Source organism: Homalodisca vitripennis, chromosome 7, assembly GCF_021130785.1.
Source record: "Homalodisca vitripennis isolate AUS2020 chromosome 7, UT_GWSS_2.1, whole genome shotgun sequence".
In the NCBI taxonomy this organism is placed as follows: domain Eukaryota; kingdom Metazoa; phylum Arthropoda; class Insecta; order Hemiptera; family Cicadellidae; genus Homalodisca; species Homalodisca vitripennis.
The window spans coordinates 16735116-16751799 of NC_060213.1; the positions used below are offsets into that span (position 1 = coordinate 16735116).

Below are 16684 nucleotides of genomic sequence, written 5' to 3' on the forward strand. Positions count from 1 at the left end.
TGAAAATATTTATGTATACTTTTTTCCACGGGGAAGGTTTATATGCTATGCCCATTGATGTAACTCGACACCAGACGGTGCTACAAAAGTTCAAAGCACCTGTACATCATAAACTGCAATAATGAGACAGTAACTTATATTAAATAGCCAAACACTATTGAAGGCGCTAAGTTATGATGTATATTTGTTTTTAAAATAAATTTCTGCACATTATAAACTGCAATTACGAGACAGTTACGTATATTAAATAGTCAAATACTATTTGAAGGCGCTAAGTTTTTATGTATATTTGTCTTTAAAATAAATTTCTTGAAGTTGAACTTAAAGCTTGAGTGTTAGACTACTTTCTAATAAAGTACAGGTATATGCACGTGTACAATGGCTGCAAACATATATTTTTTACAGATTTTCTTGATCGTGGAAACAAGTGAAACTCTACATCAGCGTTGGAAATATCATTCACTTAAAGCAGAAGTGCTCATAGACGAGCAAAGCTTACGAAAAGCGTGCGAAGCCACGGGAAAAAGCTAATAGTTTATATAGTTCAGTGGTTCGTAGATGTTTAATGTCTTGGAAATTAAAAATATTAGACCTCTTTAAAAGCCCTACTAAGTTATTAAATTTCTGTTACAAACTGATCTTACATTTATCTACAATACCTACATAGACGTTGCCTTATTTCACTCTCAAACTTTAGAAATTCTTTAACTTTCCCACAATGTTCCAAATCTGGAATTAAAATAACTGTATTTACAACCAAGCAATCCCATCAGGATCTATTTCTTTTGATTTGAGATTTGACAACATTATAAAAACCGAAAAATAGGTAAAGATTTTAATGAAATAAGAAATCAAAGGATACGAGATTAGAGACTTAACATACATTTAGCAATTGAAACAGATCTCGACTTGAAATTAATATGATCGAGGAAGATATAGAGAATAAGGAGGGAACACCGCTATAGGGAAGTGGGTAGAACACGGCTAGGAGACAGAAGAAAGATACACGTGACATGTGTTTGAATAATATACAGACCTGTTCAATTAATTCCAATAACCTTTACCTACACATAAATAATATAATATATATATATGATATTATATATATATATATATATATATATATATATATATAAAAAGTACTTGCTCCGCCGGGAGTCGAACCCGGATCTCTCACTTGCCGGGTGAATGTGCTACCATTACACCACAGAGCGCTTACTTTTTCCGATTCAATTATTTTCACATTCACCCGGCAAGTGAGAGATCCGGGTTCGACTCCCGGCGGAGCAAGTACTTTTTGCGATTCAATGTTTATTGAAATTAAATAAGGCAATTGCCATTTATACAATTTAATATATATATATATATATATATATATATATATATATATATATATATATATATATATATTATTTTAACACATCCTCCTGACCAACTAATCTGGGGACAAATGCACTTTATGCCTCCATCATTGCGAATAGAAATTTAATAAAGCCGGTACTGAAATTGTGAATCGGGTGGATTAGAAAACAGATCTTAGTCGTGACACCGGCCACGTAAGCCTCAAACACAAAATTGCCCATGTAGATTATTTTACATATTCTCGAAGTGAATTTTATTTGCTACAGTTTCAATAGGATTCAGTTGTTAAAACTTTTACAGAAATAAAATCGTTCAGTCAGTATTACCCGTAGGCAAAATCTAACATTGGGCACCTGCAATATTTGCACACTGTCCATTATTTACAACAGAATATTAATGATTATTATGTGAAGCATTTTCCCACTAATCGAGGTAATATAACATAATTTTTTTGCTAGTGTTATATTCCTAGCGCACTAAAAAGAAAACATTTGCTCTTATATTAATCCAACAACACTGCTCGCCGCTACAATAAAAACTCATTCTTTAAAATCTTTCATATTTTTACCCCTGCATAATTCAATTTTTATTATAACACTAGCTGTTTCCGACGTCGATGTAGAGATTTCCTTGCAGCCACGATCAAGATCATTTGTACGTTTATAACCATTGTACACGTACATGCACTTTATTATAAAGTGGTCTAACACTCAAGCTTTAAGTTCAACCAGAAATTTATTTTAAAGACAAATATACATCAAAACTTAGCGCCTTCAAATAGCGTTTATGGCTATTTAATATACGTAACTGTCTCGTAATTGCAGTTTATAATGTGCAGGCACTTTGATAACGTTTATATTTTGCAGCGCCACCTGGTAGTGAGTACATCAATGGACATAGCATATAAACCTTCTCGGTGGAAAAATATATATATATATATATATATATATATATATATATATATATATATATTATAATTTTCATAATGAGCGGTCAAATAGTTTCTGAGTCTATAAGGGACATAAAGGCAGACATGCATTTATATAATGTTACTACGTATAAATAATGCTGTAATCCAACAAATTTTAAATCCGCGATATTATATTTTTTTTATTAATGTTTCACATATTTTAAAATGTAATATCCATGCGGTATGCATACGAGACAAACCTCAATGTTCAGTAAAATAATAATCGCAAATGTAATATGAATAATTCCAATAACTACTGGACTGGATAGGTCGAATTTCATTATGTGCGTTTGAGTCATCTGATCAGTTAATAATTAACAATACTTTATTATGGCCTAATTGCAGTATTGATATTTCATCACAATATTCCCATATTATTTTCGCGCTGAGGGTTAATTATGAATCCCCAAAATTACATTACTCATTTCGTTATTATATATTAAGTAAAGGGTAAAAGATTATATTCAAAGACAATATCATAAACTGATTTTTTATGACTTCGTTAATATAATTAAGAAATTGAGTATCTTCATCAATGTGCTGTGATCTTGGTTATGCACAAACTAAAGGTTCTTTTCAGCCAAATACATTTTCTAGCTTTATGTAGAATTTTCGTTACCATAAACGATAAAGTTTTTATTCAGTTGGCCTGGGATTTTTATACCGCATAAATATGGTTTACAGTTCGCTAGATTTTATTATTTGAATGTATTGATCCTTTCGGCTTACAACCAACAAAGACTTTTATCTTTGCATTTTATTGATAAATCAATGAATATATCCTGCCGCAATCCGGTCGAATAAACCGTGGGTGTCATTCTTTCGATGTGTAAAAACTGTTTCAAGAGAGTTTTTTTTTCTTTTTTTTACGTAGGGGGAATGAAAAAAAAAACTCTCTTGAAACAGTTTTTATACATCGAAAGAATGACACCCACGCGCTCATTACGCAAGTATATTGTGGTCTTTAGAACTCTGGAGCCTCAATGTAAGGATGCAAGATGAAAGAGAAAATCTTTTGAATAATCTGAAAATTAAATAGTAAAATATCCTGACGAGACAAAAAAGTGGAATGAAAAAATGAAATTTGAACGGCTTACATTCTTGAACGGTAAAAAAGAGTCTAAGAAAAGCAACAACGTAAATCCATACTATGAAAACATTATAATAATTTGATAAATTAAAACAATATTATAAAACACATATAAAAAATTATACTGATTTAAATTTTCTACACCGAAACACGAGTGTAAGAGTTGCAGTATTCAAAGCAAATATTACTGACAATACAATATTTTAGTATATCACATTAAGCCAGTAATCTGAAAATTGCAATTTGAACCCTCGCTCTTATATGGATAAATATTCTTTGATACTGATTAACAGAATTTTTACGTACGAGAACATGATAATGGACGTATGCTATCGTTAGATGTTACAAAAATAGGACATTAAGTTTCGAGAATCAAAATGTCCTCTTCGTCAGGTGCCAAAAAAACCTCCTTAAGCCATAATACTAAGAATATACACAACGTTTTACGGTCAAAAACCAAGCTATATATATATATACTTGCAATATTTACTTACTGCATTCTTGAGGGTCCTGAGTGACTGAAGTACCAATCATATCACTGCACAAGCGCCCTGAGTAACACGTCAGCTATCCACAAGTGACTGTGGGAGACTGACTATTCTATTAATAACTACTGTAAATGTCCGAAATTACGTCACCTTTCCAAATCATTCATCATAAATCACAAATAACAATAACGAAAAATCATTCTTAGCTATTTCATTGGTAATTTAATTTGAGTATTGTATATGTGATATAGGCCACGCTATAGCACGTTATTGTGTTAATAAAACTTGCTATAGCTTATTTTCTAAGCTGCTTAATTTCTTAATTAACTTTACTATCTTTATCAATTACATTTTATAATTTATTTGGTCGAAATAACAATTATTCGGAATCTATTCATAAATCAAATTTACAATAGTTTCTTCAAAATCTCAGTATTCTTACAATCAGTACCCAGATTTCATTAAAATTTTACTTTAAAAGTTTTTTTTACTTTTGAAGTAGAATGTTTATTAAAATTGGGTACTATTTTATCGGTATTATCGTATTGCTACATTCTGCCGTTGTTGCTTTACTTTGGAAAATTCTAGAAAGGCAGTGAGTAATTCAGTTAATTGAATACATTATTTCTGTAAAAGTTCACATTGCTCAAATGCGAACAACATGCAATACTGAAATCTTGTAGTGAGAGCGTTTTGATATGATCAAAATTTACCTTAAAGTATATTTTTTTATACTTTGAAGTAGAATGTTTACTAAAATAAGGTACTGTTTTATTGGCATTATCGTATTACTAATTCTGCCGTTATTACTTTACTTTAGAAAATTCTAGAAAGGCCGTGATTAATTCAGTTAATTTAATACATTATTTCTGTAAAAGTTCTGTAAAACAACATACAACACTCTTGAAGTAGGAGCGTTATGATACGGCAATGTCAGAATGTAAAACGACATTTTTACAACATTGTTTTCACTTTCCTTATCATCGCAGAAGTGTTAATGAAAACTGATGAAACTCTGACTTCGACTCAGTACCCTCTGCAGGTCTCAATGAACCTTTGCACTTATTCAAAATTCATAATCATTTTTTGCACATTACTATACAAAAGTCTATCTAGCTGTGATGTATGGCATTATATATTGAAAAATGTAATCTGATTTTCAAAGTTAATGAACATTATTTATTTACCGAGTATATTTTTTATTTTGAAGAGTGCTTACAAATATTAGGTACTTTTATACGCCTTCTGGAGCGCATAATAGGTTCTAAATAATATAACGATTATCATATTATTTAGCGTGTTATTGAAATATTTTGAGTTGTAACTAAATGCATGGTGTTTACTATTACGTGCAAATTTTATATTTTCGAAACAATTGAAATATATGTCCTGATCAACAACCATATCCGTTCGTTCTTTACGCATGATACTCGTACGTACAGTTACGCGAATGGACGACTACACTGGCTAAAAACATTTTCCTAAAGCACGCAATAAAGCAAAATTCGATTTCCTGGACTATAAAAATACTCTCTCTTTTGCTATGAGAAAATTATGTATAGTTAGCTACGCATTTAATTGACTATTAATATTAATAAATATTAGATATTTTGTTCAGTTTGACTACTGGCCCGTTTCTTTCCACTTATCAATAAATTAGGATGTGTCAGTTTTATTTAAAATTTATATATTTTTATACAGATTCATGTGTTTATAATGCACTTAGAAAAATACTTCAAAAATTTCGGTCCATGATATTTGTGCGATGTTTAAAAATTGCGTGGAAATAACTCGCATTGTGTGAAAATATTTGCAAAACGCTCATGGAGATTTCAAAGACAACTCATCCTTGCATAAAATCGTGAATGAAAGGCAACCATTCACAAACAGTTTAGTTTCCGCGAGGACGGCCGACTTCTATATTTGTACGCACTTTAAGCCTTTCTCAAGTGTGGCATATGTTGTTATATAGTCTAGCTACCTGTCAAAATTGTGACTATCATCCTGTCAGTAGTATATATCCCTTTGATGGTTAATTTTTCAGGTGTGATCCCCAACATCCCTGCATGTCATGTTATGTTATGTTTATTTATGTCGGTGTTGTGTGTGTGTACCTCTATTGTTTCTGCTTCGTGTACAGCACTGTCACTTCTTTGAGCTTTCGATATGTTCACTGCTGGTTTTGTTGTTTTACGTAGCCAAGCTTTTCATTCCCGCTGCTGTGCATTTTTTGTTTCTTTACTCCTCACAACCCTGTGTCAGCATCTTCTCTTAGCCACAAAACACCAAACATCGCGCACTAAACATGTCTCAACTCATAAACCTTTCTTAAAACGTGAATGTAGTTCTAATTCTCTGTTAGGATTTCAATGACATATTATCACTTTTAACACAAACGTTCAGAGTTGATTTGTAACCTCAATTTCACTGCCCTCGTAGACCCGAGGCCTTTATGGCCCCACTTATAATATTTGAGTAGACGATATAGATTTATTTACTTTTACAAATAAATTGCAAATTTTACACACGATACCGGCACTCTTGACATAGCTAAGACTCTCAAAGTAAAGTAATAAAAGTAAAGGATGTCCGGCAAAGTTAGGGATAAGAAGCCTAATATAACCTGCTTAATCTGCTCTTGCCAATGGCGTAGTGCAGCGGGTACAGCGGTTAACGCGAGATAACCGAATCAAGCAACGTCGAGCGTGGCTGCTGCTTAGATGATTGACCACTGAGCGATCCTGTCCTCGCAAGCAGCTCGCCTGCCCGGCCGTTGGTGGTGGTTCTTAAGTCACCTTTAAGCCGTTGGTCCCCAGATCTAGTGTTAGAGAGACCTTATTAACCCTAACTGGAAAAATAAGGCATCCTTTACCTTTTTTAACCTTCTTATTTTGTGCTCAAAATATTTAGTCAGATCAATTTTATTTCCTCTTATCCTTCAAATTGTCTGACTATTCCAGTCAGTATAAAATGTCCTCCAATCAGTATAAAATATAAAAAGGTTTATAATCCTTTTAAAACTCAGGAAATATTAGGAAGAAAGTAAATGACAATTCGTATAGGTTTTTAACATAACATGATGTTTTTTTTCTGGAAACTAACCATGCTAATACAATATTATACTGTCAGAACCATAGTTACCAAATAAACATAAACAAGTCAGCCAAAACTAATAGGACGTCCAAATTTCAGGACGTACATAATAATTTTTGCTAATATAAATCTATAGGATCATATCTCAAAATATAAATATGTATACTATATCTAAAGCAAGCTACAAAATCGGGTTTTTTGCAACGTGTACTAAATCCTTGGAGGATGTTTTAAGTAGACATAAATGTACTACTAAAATGTAAACAGTAAAAATACTTTTATTCTTTCTAAAAGATAATGCATTCTTGTAGCCATTTTAAGTACACCACACTGATTTACAGTTACGGAAATAAGCAATATTCAAAAGTATCCAAAATATCATAACTGTTTCAGTATATTTTCACGTGGGTCTATAGTTTGACTGGACCAATGCATCAACTCTGAAGTTCTTCTTTACTAAGACAGTCACCTTTTTCCATATTTCGTCATTGTGTTTCAAACGAAAAACTCATTTACAAAAGCATCATAACATAAAAACTTTTGGTTTTATTGTTCAAATATTTCACTTTTTTCACAATTTAAATAATTTACTTTTTACATTGTAAGATTCTGGATTGAAACAGTACATTTAAAATATGTCATTTGTGCTCAAAAAGAGTGTTTCAAAAATTACTCCAAGATTTTCCATTTTTTGTAAAATTTGAGCACTTGTTCCTGAATATAAACCAGTTTTGACCTCGGTTTGGTGGCCTAGGTTTCATGACGAGGATCATGCCAACTACCTAAACTCTATGTGGCTGATTGCTATCACACTGCTTAGCGTCGGCTATGGGGACATAGTTCCTAACACCTACTGTGGCAGAGGGATCACACTGTCTTGTGGTATCATGGTAAGTGGCTCCAGGAGACGTGGTGTGGACCTCTATAGCATAGTTCATCAAACACTATACAGCTCCTTGCATGTCTCCCGATTACGAATACCTTTCAAAGTAATTTGACATATTTAATCCTCTATAATATATCATTTATACATTAGTGGACGTTCCATTTTATTCCTCCGTAGATAAAAACCTGTTGAAGACAAACACCGATGAGTATTTTTGTATTTTAAGGTTAGAAACTCAGGTGTTGTCCAAATTCAAGTTGTGATCACTGTGCGCACTGAATTCCAAAATCATTGCGTCCATCTGTTTGGGTTTTAATATAGATGCAACTTTTAATCCCACAAGATCATTTGTGGCGGTTGCTACTTTTGTTTTGTTGGCCGGTGGTCGGATCGGTAGCCGTGCCGAGCCTTTTTTTCTAATCTTAGCTTAGCAGACGACAAGACCAAGATTAGAAAAAAGGCTCACACAGCTACCGGTCTGACCACCGGCCAACAAAATAAAAGTAGCAGACGCCAGATCATCCATCAAACATCGTGTTTTAAATATTGTGATCCAACGTTGCTTGTATAGTTGTGAAACGCGTTATACTTTATTATGTAATCAAACTTTCGTTATTTAGGCCATTATGTGATAAGATTATGAAATATATATTACGATAATTTTCAGTTTAACATTTTCTGAAGGGCAAGAATTATCGAATTAAAGATGGAGAGGCTTGGTTCAACATAACATGTACAACTCGTACATTCGTTTTGCCTTGATAACAAACTAGGATTAAAAGTATTTCTTCCTGCTACAAATAACGTTAAGCGTATTTATAATCATTAAGGAATTTATAGAATTGCCATTATCACGATTAGAGCAATAAAAAGGCCTTTAACACGCAACTTCTACACTACTACCAGCTTGGGCATACAATAGAAGTCTTGAGTCCAAAAAAGTGTTGGTTGGTGGCAATTCATTAATAATGAACAATCTAATCAATAACGCTACATCCCTTGGATCGTACCACTGTTTCAGGATTTACGAGTATTTTTTATTCGGCTCGTTCAAGGAACGTATCTACGATTAGGTCTATTGGGCACCTGAAAATGATTCGTTCTTTCAATAATTATTTTGCTACCTATATAATTTGTTAATTAAATCAAGCATACACAAAAGCTAGATAGTAGGTTTACGACCAATTTCCAGTTGTAGCTGTTCATGTGTACAATAATCTCTTCTTTTTCTCCATCTGTTTGAAACAACTTCCCGTGTTTTTACTTTGATCAATTACAGACAAAAAACTGAATTTTCGGGTATTATTTAATCTCTGTGTATTTCTACAGAATGCTCTGATATAACGAGGATTCTTTAGAGTACGCCCTTTGTTCCCGTGTGGTTACATTGTTTTCTTACTTTTTAATATAATAATTAAAGTATCACTATAACAGTTAGATTAAATCTAAATTGCACATTGATAACATTTTCCCTTCTTATGATTTTGATACTATAGAAGTAATGGTATGTTTTCTTTTTAATTATTCTTCACTTCCTGTCAACCATTTCATATTAATATTATGGTTATTTATTAATAACATTTCTTATAAGTTTATTCGTTGTAATAACCTTCCGTATTTTAATATTTGGAACTTAATATATGTTATTAAGTACCATTTATTGAAATACAGAACATTACTACAACGAACAAATATTATTTCATTTGTCTCAAGGTTTAAATATATGTTATTTCTGAAACCGCTAATTTAGTGATCCCTATTTTTACTTTTATGTGATTTGTGTATGTTTTTATGTCGTAAGATTTAATTTGAAATTTTAATACACGAGTATTACAAAGGGCGTCACCCTTTCCAACCTTAGTCTCTTCCAAGCCTAAGTTTTTCAAATTATAAAACTTTCACATGGAATTTAGGTTGTCATAAATGTAGTTTTCAAACTTGGAACAAAATAATATATTTACAAGTTTTAACATTTAGAAAAAAACAGACATGGCACAGTGTTAATAATTGTATTTTTAGATAAGAATCTATAGAAAGCTGTAAAACCGTTTCTGGTGTTCCACAAGGAACCTTACTGGGACCAAATCTATTTATCATTCATACAAATGGTCTTGTAAGTTCAGAAATGGGTGTGTACAAAATATTGGGAGACCCAAGCATAGAAAAATATTCATTTAACCTAAAAGTTTTTTAAATAAAATCCAAACCACGCTATTATTGGTTTGAACAATTTGAAAAAAATATTCGCAAACAATTAAGAAATTAAAAGACATTAATTTTTGGCTATTATCTGCTATTTTTGACTGGAAAGTCAATTTAAAAGATACTATACAGGTATGGAAGTGAATCGTCTGATTCATTGCAAAAGTTTGTGTTAGCCAAATTTCTATTTCGAAATTATTTAAAAAGGCTATCCCTGGTATACATTTAATCGAACGTAAAATGAGTGAAACTAATTTCTCAAAGTACTTAATAAGTTACTTGACGCACATATTTTGTTTGATTAAATAAAACAATGACTACAAACTATAACACACTATAAAATGCATGCATTGTGTCGACAAAGTATTGGAAGCCTTCGCATAAAGCATTTTATCACTAAGATACTAAAGTAAATGATTTCGTAGTCTGAATATTTTAAATGTTGTGAAAAGGTGGAAAGCACGCGTGAACTAATTTTGAGGTACTTGATAAGTTACTTGGCGCATACCGTTAATTTCTTTGTAGCCAAGTGTGTTCCAGAACTTATTCAACGTTTTTCTTCACTTCAAGTATATTTATAAATTAATATGTTAACGTGAATAAGTAGCAACTCTAAAATTAAAGACAGTAACATTGTTATTTATATAATACGATAATAATACAAACGAATACACAATATTCGAATATATAAAACGAGAATTTTTTTAACAATAACAAAAAACAGTATACCTTTGTTTCGTCAAGTAAAATTGTCTACTTCCGATGTTAAGTAACTTTGCAATGTCAACTGCGGGGAAACTGCTGATCACAGATGGCCGGGATTTATCAACAGCGACGTGACGCGGGCAGGGGTGTCCCTCAGTTATGTATGTAACCCCTAAAACCCACAAAATTCAGACTGGTAGGGATATTTTTCTGAATTGTCAATTTTAGCATTCCTTGATACGTATCTTAAAGGAGATATTTTAAATTACGTTAGACAATATTAAAGTCATGAAAAATTATTAGTCAACGACAAACTATACAGTTCATGCATTACATCAAAATAATATTGGAAGTATCCTATATAAAGAGTTTTTAACACTAAGGTACTTCACCTTAACTAAGGTTAATAATTAATCTGGAGAATTAAAATTTGTTTGATTGTTAAAGTAAGTTAAAACGTTTAAAATAACATATTTTTTGTGGCATTCAATAATATAAACATCAAGGAAATAATAAATTCGCATTATTTATCAAGACACGTGTTCTCGCTATACCTGTATAAGTTTACTAGTTGCCAACGCAAATTATAACTATTAATATAAATAACTATTTCTGTCGTGAACAATAAGATCCGAAAGTACTGTCTCAGGAAGATTTGAATCGGTTTTGAAGAAACTGAAATATATTAATTATATGCATAATTCAATCGGTATCTTATTATAAATTGCAACGGACATTAACTGTCAAGGTCATAATTTATAAAAGAATATTTGTTTGGCAAACGATGGTACCCCTGAATTGTTAAGAGCTGCCATCTATATCTTGGCGCCGCCTCTCATCAAGACAATGCCCATGCATCAAGTCTTCTCTTTGTTTAATGGACTACAAATGTTGCCAGAACTGAAATTGTTTGTCTTTATGTTAATGTTTTGCCCAGTTCCAACTCTTTCATTCAGATAATTGCTTGGAAAACAATTTCCCAGTCTCGTCTACCGCGTCTAAAAACTTGAGATATTTCTCTCGTCGAACAATTTTAAAATATATATATATATAAGATTTGGTATCCTGCAGGGTAGGGTGTTATTGGCTGAGCGGTAGCGAAGCTTGTCACTCGAGGGGTTTGAAAAATTTCGTTTCTGTCTATTTAGTCTGTCCGCACGATATCTCAAGAACGAATTGACCTAGAGAGTTGAAATTTTGCATAAACCTTCACCTATATATAAGCAATATCCAGTTTGATCAAGATGTATGTCGCTTCTTGGGATTTGGCAGAGCGTTAGTGAACACTTTTACATTACTCTGCGCTGTGTACGAGATATTTACATAATAGCAACGAGAAGATTTCAGAATAAGTAAATTGTTAAAGTACACTCAGCACAGGCCATGACACATTAACATGTGGAATAGTAACGATTTAACGTATTGAAATCAGATTTTGCCTTCAACCTCAACGATGCATGTTACGTGACATATGGTATGGCGCACTACCACCTAAACAGAATGTACCTAAATATTTGTAACAAAATTATGTTGTTAGCAGCGTAAACATTGATATAAAATACTAAAGTTTTAAGCATCACATTTGAAATCGGATGATAAATAGCTGTAAGTCGTTAACACGTAACATTATAGGAATTTACTCGTACGTTCAGGTTTATTTCAATACAGCATAAAATATAAATAATTTGTTTCACCAGTTGGTACAGTTGTCCATCCTGGACTGTACTAAAAATATTCATGAGTCTTGTTTTTTATTTTGTTTGTTTATTTTTTATTATTTTTTGTATATTATTTCTTTCTTTTTTTAGGGAATGGTTGTTATTCAACTTAACCTTTTTTTTAACAATTTGTTTGTAAAATCTATCTTGAAATGTATTTAAATATGTTTAAATGTCTTTACTGACAGCTACCGCAATTCTGGTTTATGAATACTGGTTGACCATGTAAAATCGCAGTGTTTTGATTTAATCATTTATTTGTTAGCCTACTAGTATTAAACACAACAACCTACGATGTATTTTAATACAAAACTTTTTTATGTTTATTCCTTATTGATATGTAACAAATTTGCCTATGCAATTCAAGTATTTAATGTTTCCCTCTCTTTTCAACATGAACTGTAAGTGATTCTACTAGTAACACTAGTACCTACAATATGTAACACTCTACATGTAACACATGTTTAGTGAGCTCTCCACAATAGATGTCAACAACAAGCAAAGCCTAGATAGTTCTCTAGGGTCGAGATGCTGTCAAGTGCATTGTTGCAAGTTCGGCCGTCAAAGTTGCATTGTCCAAGTTGAAAGTGCCGCTTCCAACTTCTCAGAAGTCCCTAGTAACTACACGAAGTTTACCTTTGCCTTGCTCTTGGTTACTTGGCTTCACAACACGGCTGCAGTTGAGGCTTCTTCGACTTAAAATACGATATTTAACTGTTCACTGTATCAGTGGACAGGGAAATTGACATGGTATTTTGATATTATTCGAAGATGCAGTCATGAATTGCTCATAAGTAGGCTATATCCACAAAACTCATTTTTAATTGTCAATGCTTTCAATATAATATACTTATGATCTATTACTTTTTTATTAGTCACGAAAAGCGCCCATTCAACCAAAGTTGGGGATTCTATTTAAATTTTAGTTTCGTCAATTTCCTTTCTCTCGACAAGGAATTACCCTTAAGAAAAATATTAGCTTGTTCATTACAAGCGAAATATGTTGATCGTCGTGTTCAAATATCCATAGGACTAAAATTTTCATATTTTGTTACAACGGATTTCCCTTCCAACATGACTAAATATTTATTTCACAACTGTGATGGTACTAAGTGATTGTGTAAGTTATTTATGATAGCAAAAAATGTTTGTATTTAAAACTTGCGTAGGGCAGAGTATATTCACTAACTATTGTGAGCGGTTATGTTCTTTTCAACAATTATTTTTACATAAATACTGTTTATCGAGGAAATGTTGAAATGTGGAGGTCTATTACTAATGCCATACTTTAGTCTACTAATTTTGTAGGAATCTGCTATAACATGAAAAGAAAGAAATTCATAACTGTAATCGTTATAACCCACATAGTTTCGTAAGTAATTAGTTATAATAAAATGTTATCTTGTTTAACAGCCATTTTGTTTGTTCATTAATTGTTTCAATAAAACGTACAACGATCAACGCTAAGCTATTATGACCTTGGCTGGAAATTGCAAATGTTGTAACCATATGTCCCGAACCATATTAATTAATCACGTTTAAATCTGTCTTATAATTAACTGCTTGAACACGAGGATGCGCGTTAATTGGACTTACTCGCGTCGTTAGAAAGTTTTCAATTAGTATAAGATGGTTTCATTCATAGCGATGAATACTCGACCAAAGAAACTGAGGAAGGTGTTATTGAGTAAATAGGGAAAATCCAGGGAAACACCAGGCTTGCTGTTACCGAATCGAAAGGTTAGTTCTATTCTTCTTAACATAGAGACTGAGTTAAAAATACGAAATTTAAAAATATTATGGTGCGTAAAACAAACACGAGGTAAATTACAATCTTTGTGTGTAAGCAAGTTGGCAACACTGAATACTTTAAAATTAAAACCAGTAGTCTGATTATCAAAGTGCCTGTGGGCACGACATATTACAACTTAAAGTCAATAAATTTGAAAAAGCAAAGCCTACTTTGTGTTATAAAAATGTCCAAACTAAATGTGGAAAAGGAGGTTTTTTGACCAGACTTAGGTGATTTAAGAGCGTCGAAGCACTAGAAGAAGCTATTACTTAAAACCAAAACCAGTGTCGAATGAATTATCGATTTGAGGATAATTGGAAACGCCAGTAGTCTTCCTCGACATTGATATCGCTTCAGTCGTTCAAGGAATCAGCCAAGTCTGTACCTCTGGGTTGTTGTTATATCCCTCGCTCATCCAGGTTCCACGACGAGGATCACGCCAACCTCCTGAACGCCATGTGGCTCATAGCCATCACCTTCCTGAGCGTGGGCTTCGGCGACATCGTGCCCAACACCTACTGTGGGAGGGGGATCGCCGTCAGCACTGGCATCATGGTGAGTACTCAAGGCAGAAAGAAAACCACAGGCAAGGATGAACAATGAGAAACTCCTTGTTTATAAACCTAGGAGCTGAGAGCAAATTTGGATTGTACAGCACACAACCTTGCTTTTCTTCAATTATATAGAGGTATTTCTTCTAAAAATAGAAATCAACTATAAATATTCAATCGCTCTAGTTTTGGTGGAGGTCGAAATGGAAGGTATCAAAAAGGTTAAAAATATAGAACAATAAATTTTCATCAGATGGCATTTTTCTCAGCTTGGCACACTCAATAGCAACTTCAGGCATGTAAATAATTTAGTCATATCAATTTCAGAAAACTATTTAAATAGACTGAATGTCGCCAATTTCAGCTAAATAAATGTCGGTATATAGTTAGCTTACGATGATTTAACATAATTATGTCTCATTGGTGCTAAGTGTGTCAGCTAAAGAGCAATTTGATATCAGAAAATTGTATTGTTTCGTGCTTTAACCCTTTCAATAACCTTCCATCTTTACCTCTCACAAAACCAGTGCGGCTGGGGATCGATTTCATTTTCAGAATAAATGTATCTAATGACCAAGAAAACCAGGTCTTGTGCTTAGAAAATACGAATTGACTCTCGGCTCCTGAGCTATCTAAAATATATCTACCTAGACAGATTGAAATAAACTAATATTTGCACCTTAAAATTGTGTGTATACATATAGACTATATATATATATATATATATATATATTCTTAAGATTCTTTATATATATTGAATTTAAATGAATATATAGTTCTACATTAAACATGTCCTTCAATATTAATTTTAAAACTATAACTTTAAAAATTTAGTTTATTTGTACGTGTCAGCTATTTTATTGTCTGTGTTTTTAAATCATGAGGCAATTAGAATACATTTAATTTATTGAAAATTTACAAATTTTAAATTTAAAACAACTAACACTATTCATTAAAGTATGGTATATATTGTTATCTGCGGACGGCTGCCACTAAATAGAATAATACTTATGTATTATTTACATCGTGTTAAGAAACATATAAATAAGACTTTTGTACCATGGGCAATCCCCTCAGACGTGGCCACAGACAGCTATTGATGTCAACAAAGGCCTGTTGTTCCAACACTTCACTTGATATTGAACTAAAACAGCATACTGCGCTAGTCCTCCATGCAGAAGTGATGCTCCTATGTCGTTGACATAAAGCAGGAAAAGCACAGGACTGACAATGGATCCTTGGGGAACACCGTAACTCAGTTCTATTGGTTTTGACGATTGACTTGATATTTGGACAACTTGGGATCTATGACTTAAAAATGAGCTAAGCCATTTAATGGGCACGCCTCTGATGCCATTGGACCCAAGTCTATCGAGCAGTATGCTATGGTCAACGCAGTCGAATGCTTTGGACAAGTCTAAGAACACACTCATTGTGTGGTTCCGACATTCTATTGCCTCTACAATCATGTCGACAAGACTCACTACTGCGTCTGTCGTCGATTTGCCCTTTCTGCATCCAAATTGTTCATTTCAGATCTGACTGTGCGTAACTTGTTCCCCCATCATCTGCGGCCACAGACAGCTGATTGTGCTTCCTTGTTCCTTGTTCCCAATGAGCCATGGCCACAACCGCTGACTGTGCGTAACCTGTCCCCCAATCATCCGCGGCCACAGACAGCTGATTGTGCTTCCTGTTCCTTGTTCACCATGAGCCATGGCCCCCCAATCATCCGCGGCTACAGACAGCTGATTGTGCTAGCCTGTTCCTTGTTCCCAATGAGCCATGGCCACAACCGCTGACTGTGCGTAACCTGTTACCCCATCA

General features: G+C 33.1%; 1 protein-coding gene across 1 annotated transcript in view; it reads left to right on the plus strand.

The window, feature by feature from the left end:
* LOC124366929 (small conductance calcium-activated potassium channel protein-like) overlaps positions 1-16684 on the plus strand; it is a 435022-nt gene that overhangs the window by 378989 nt on the left and 39349 nt on the right. Inside the window, exon 4 of the mRNA XM_046823537.1 lies at positions 14726-14861. Within this exon, the coding sequence (XP_046679493.1) occupies positions 14726-14861 (136 nt within the window). The remainder of the gene's footprint in view (positions 1-14725; positions 14862-16684) is intronic.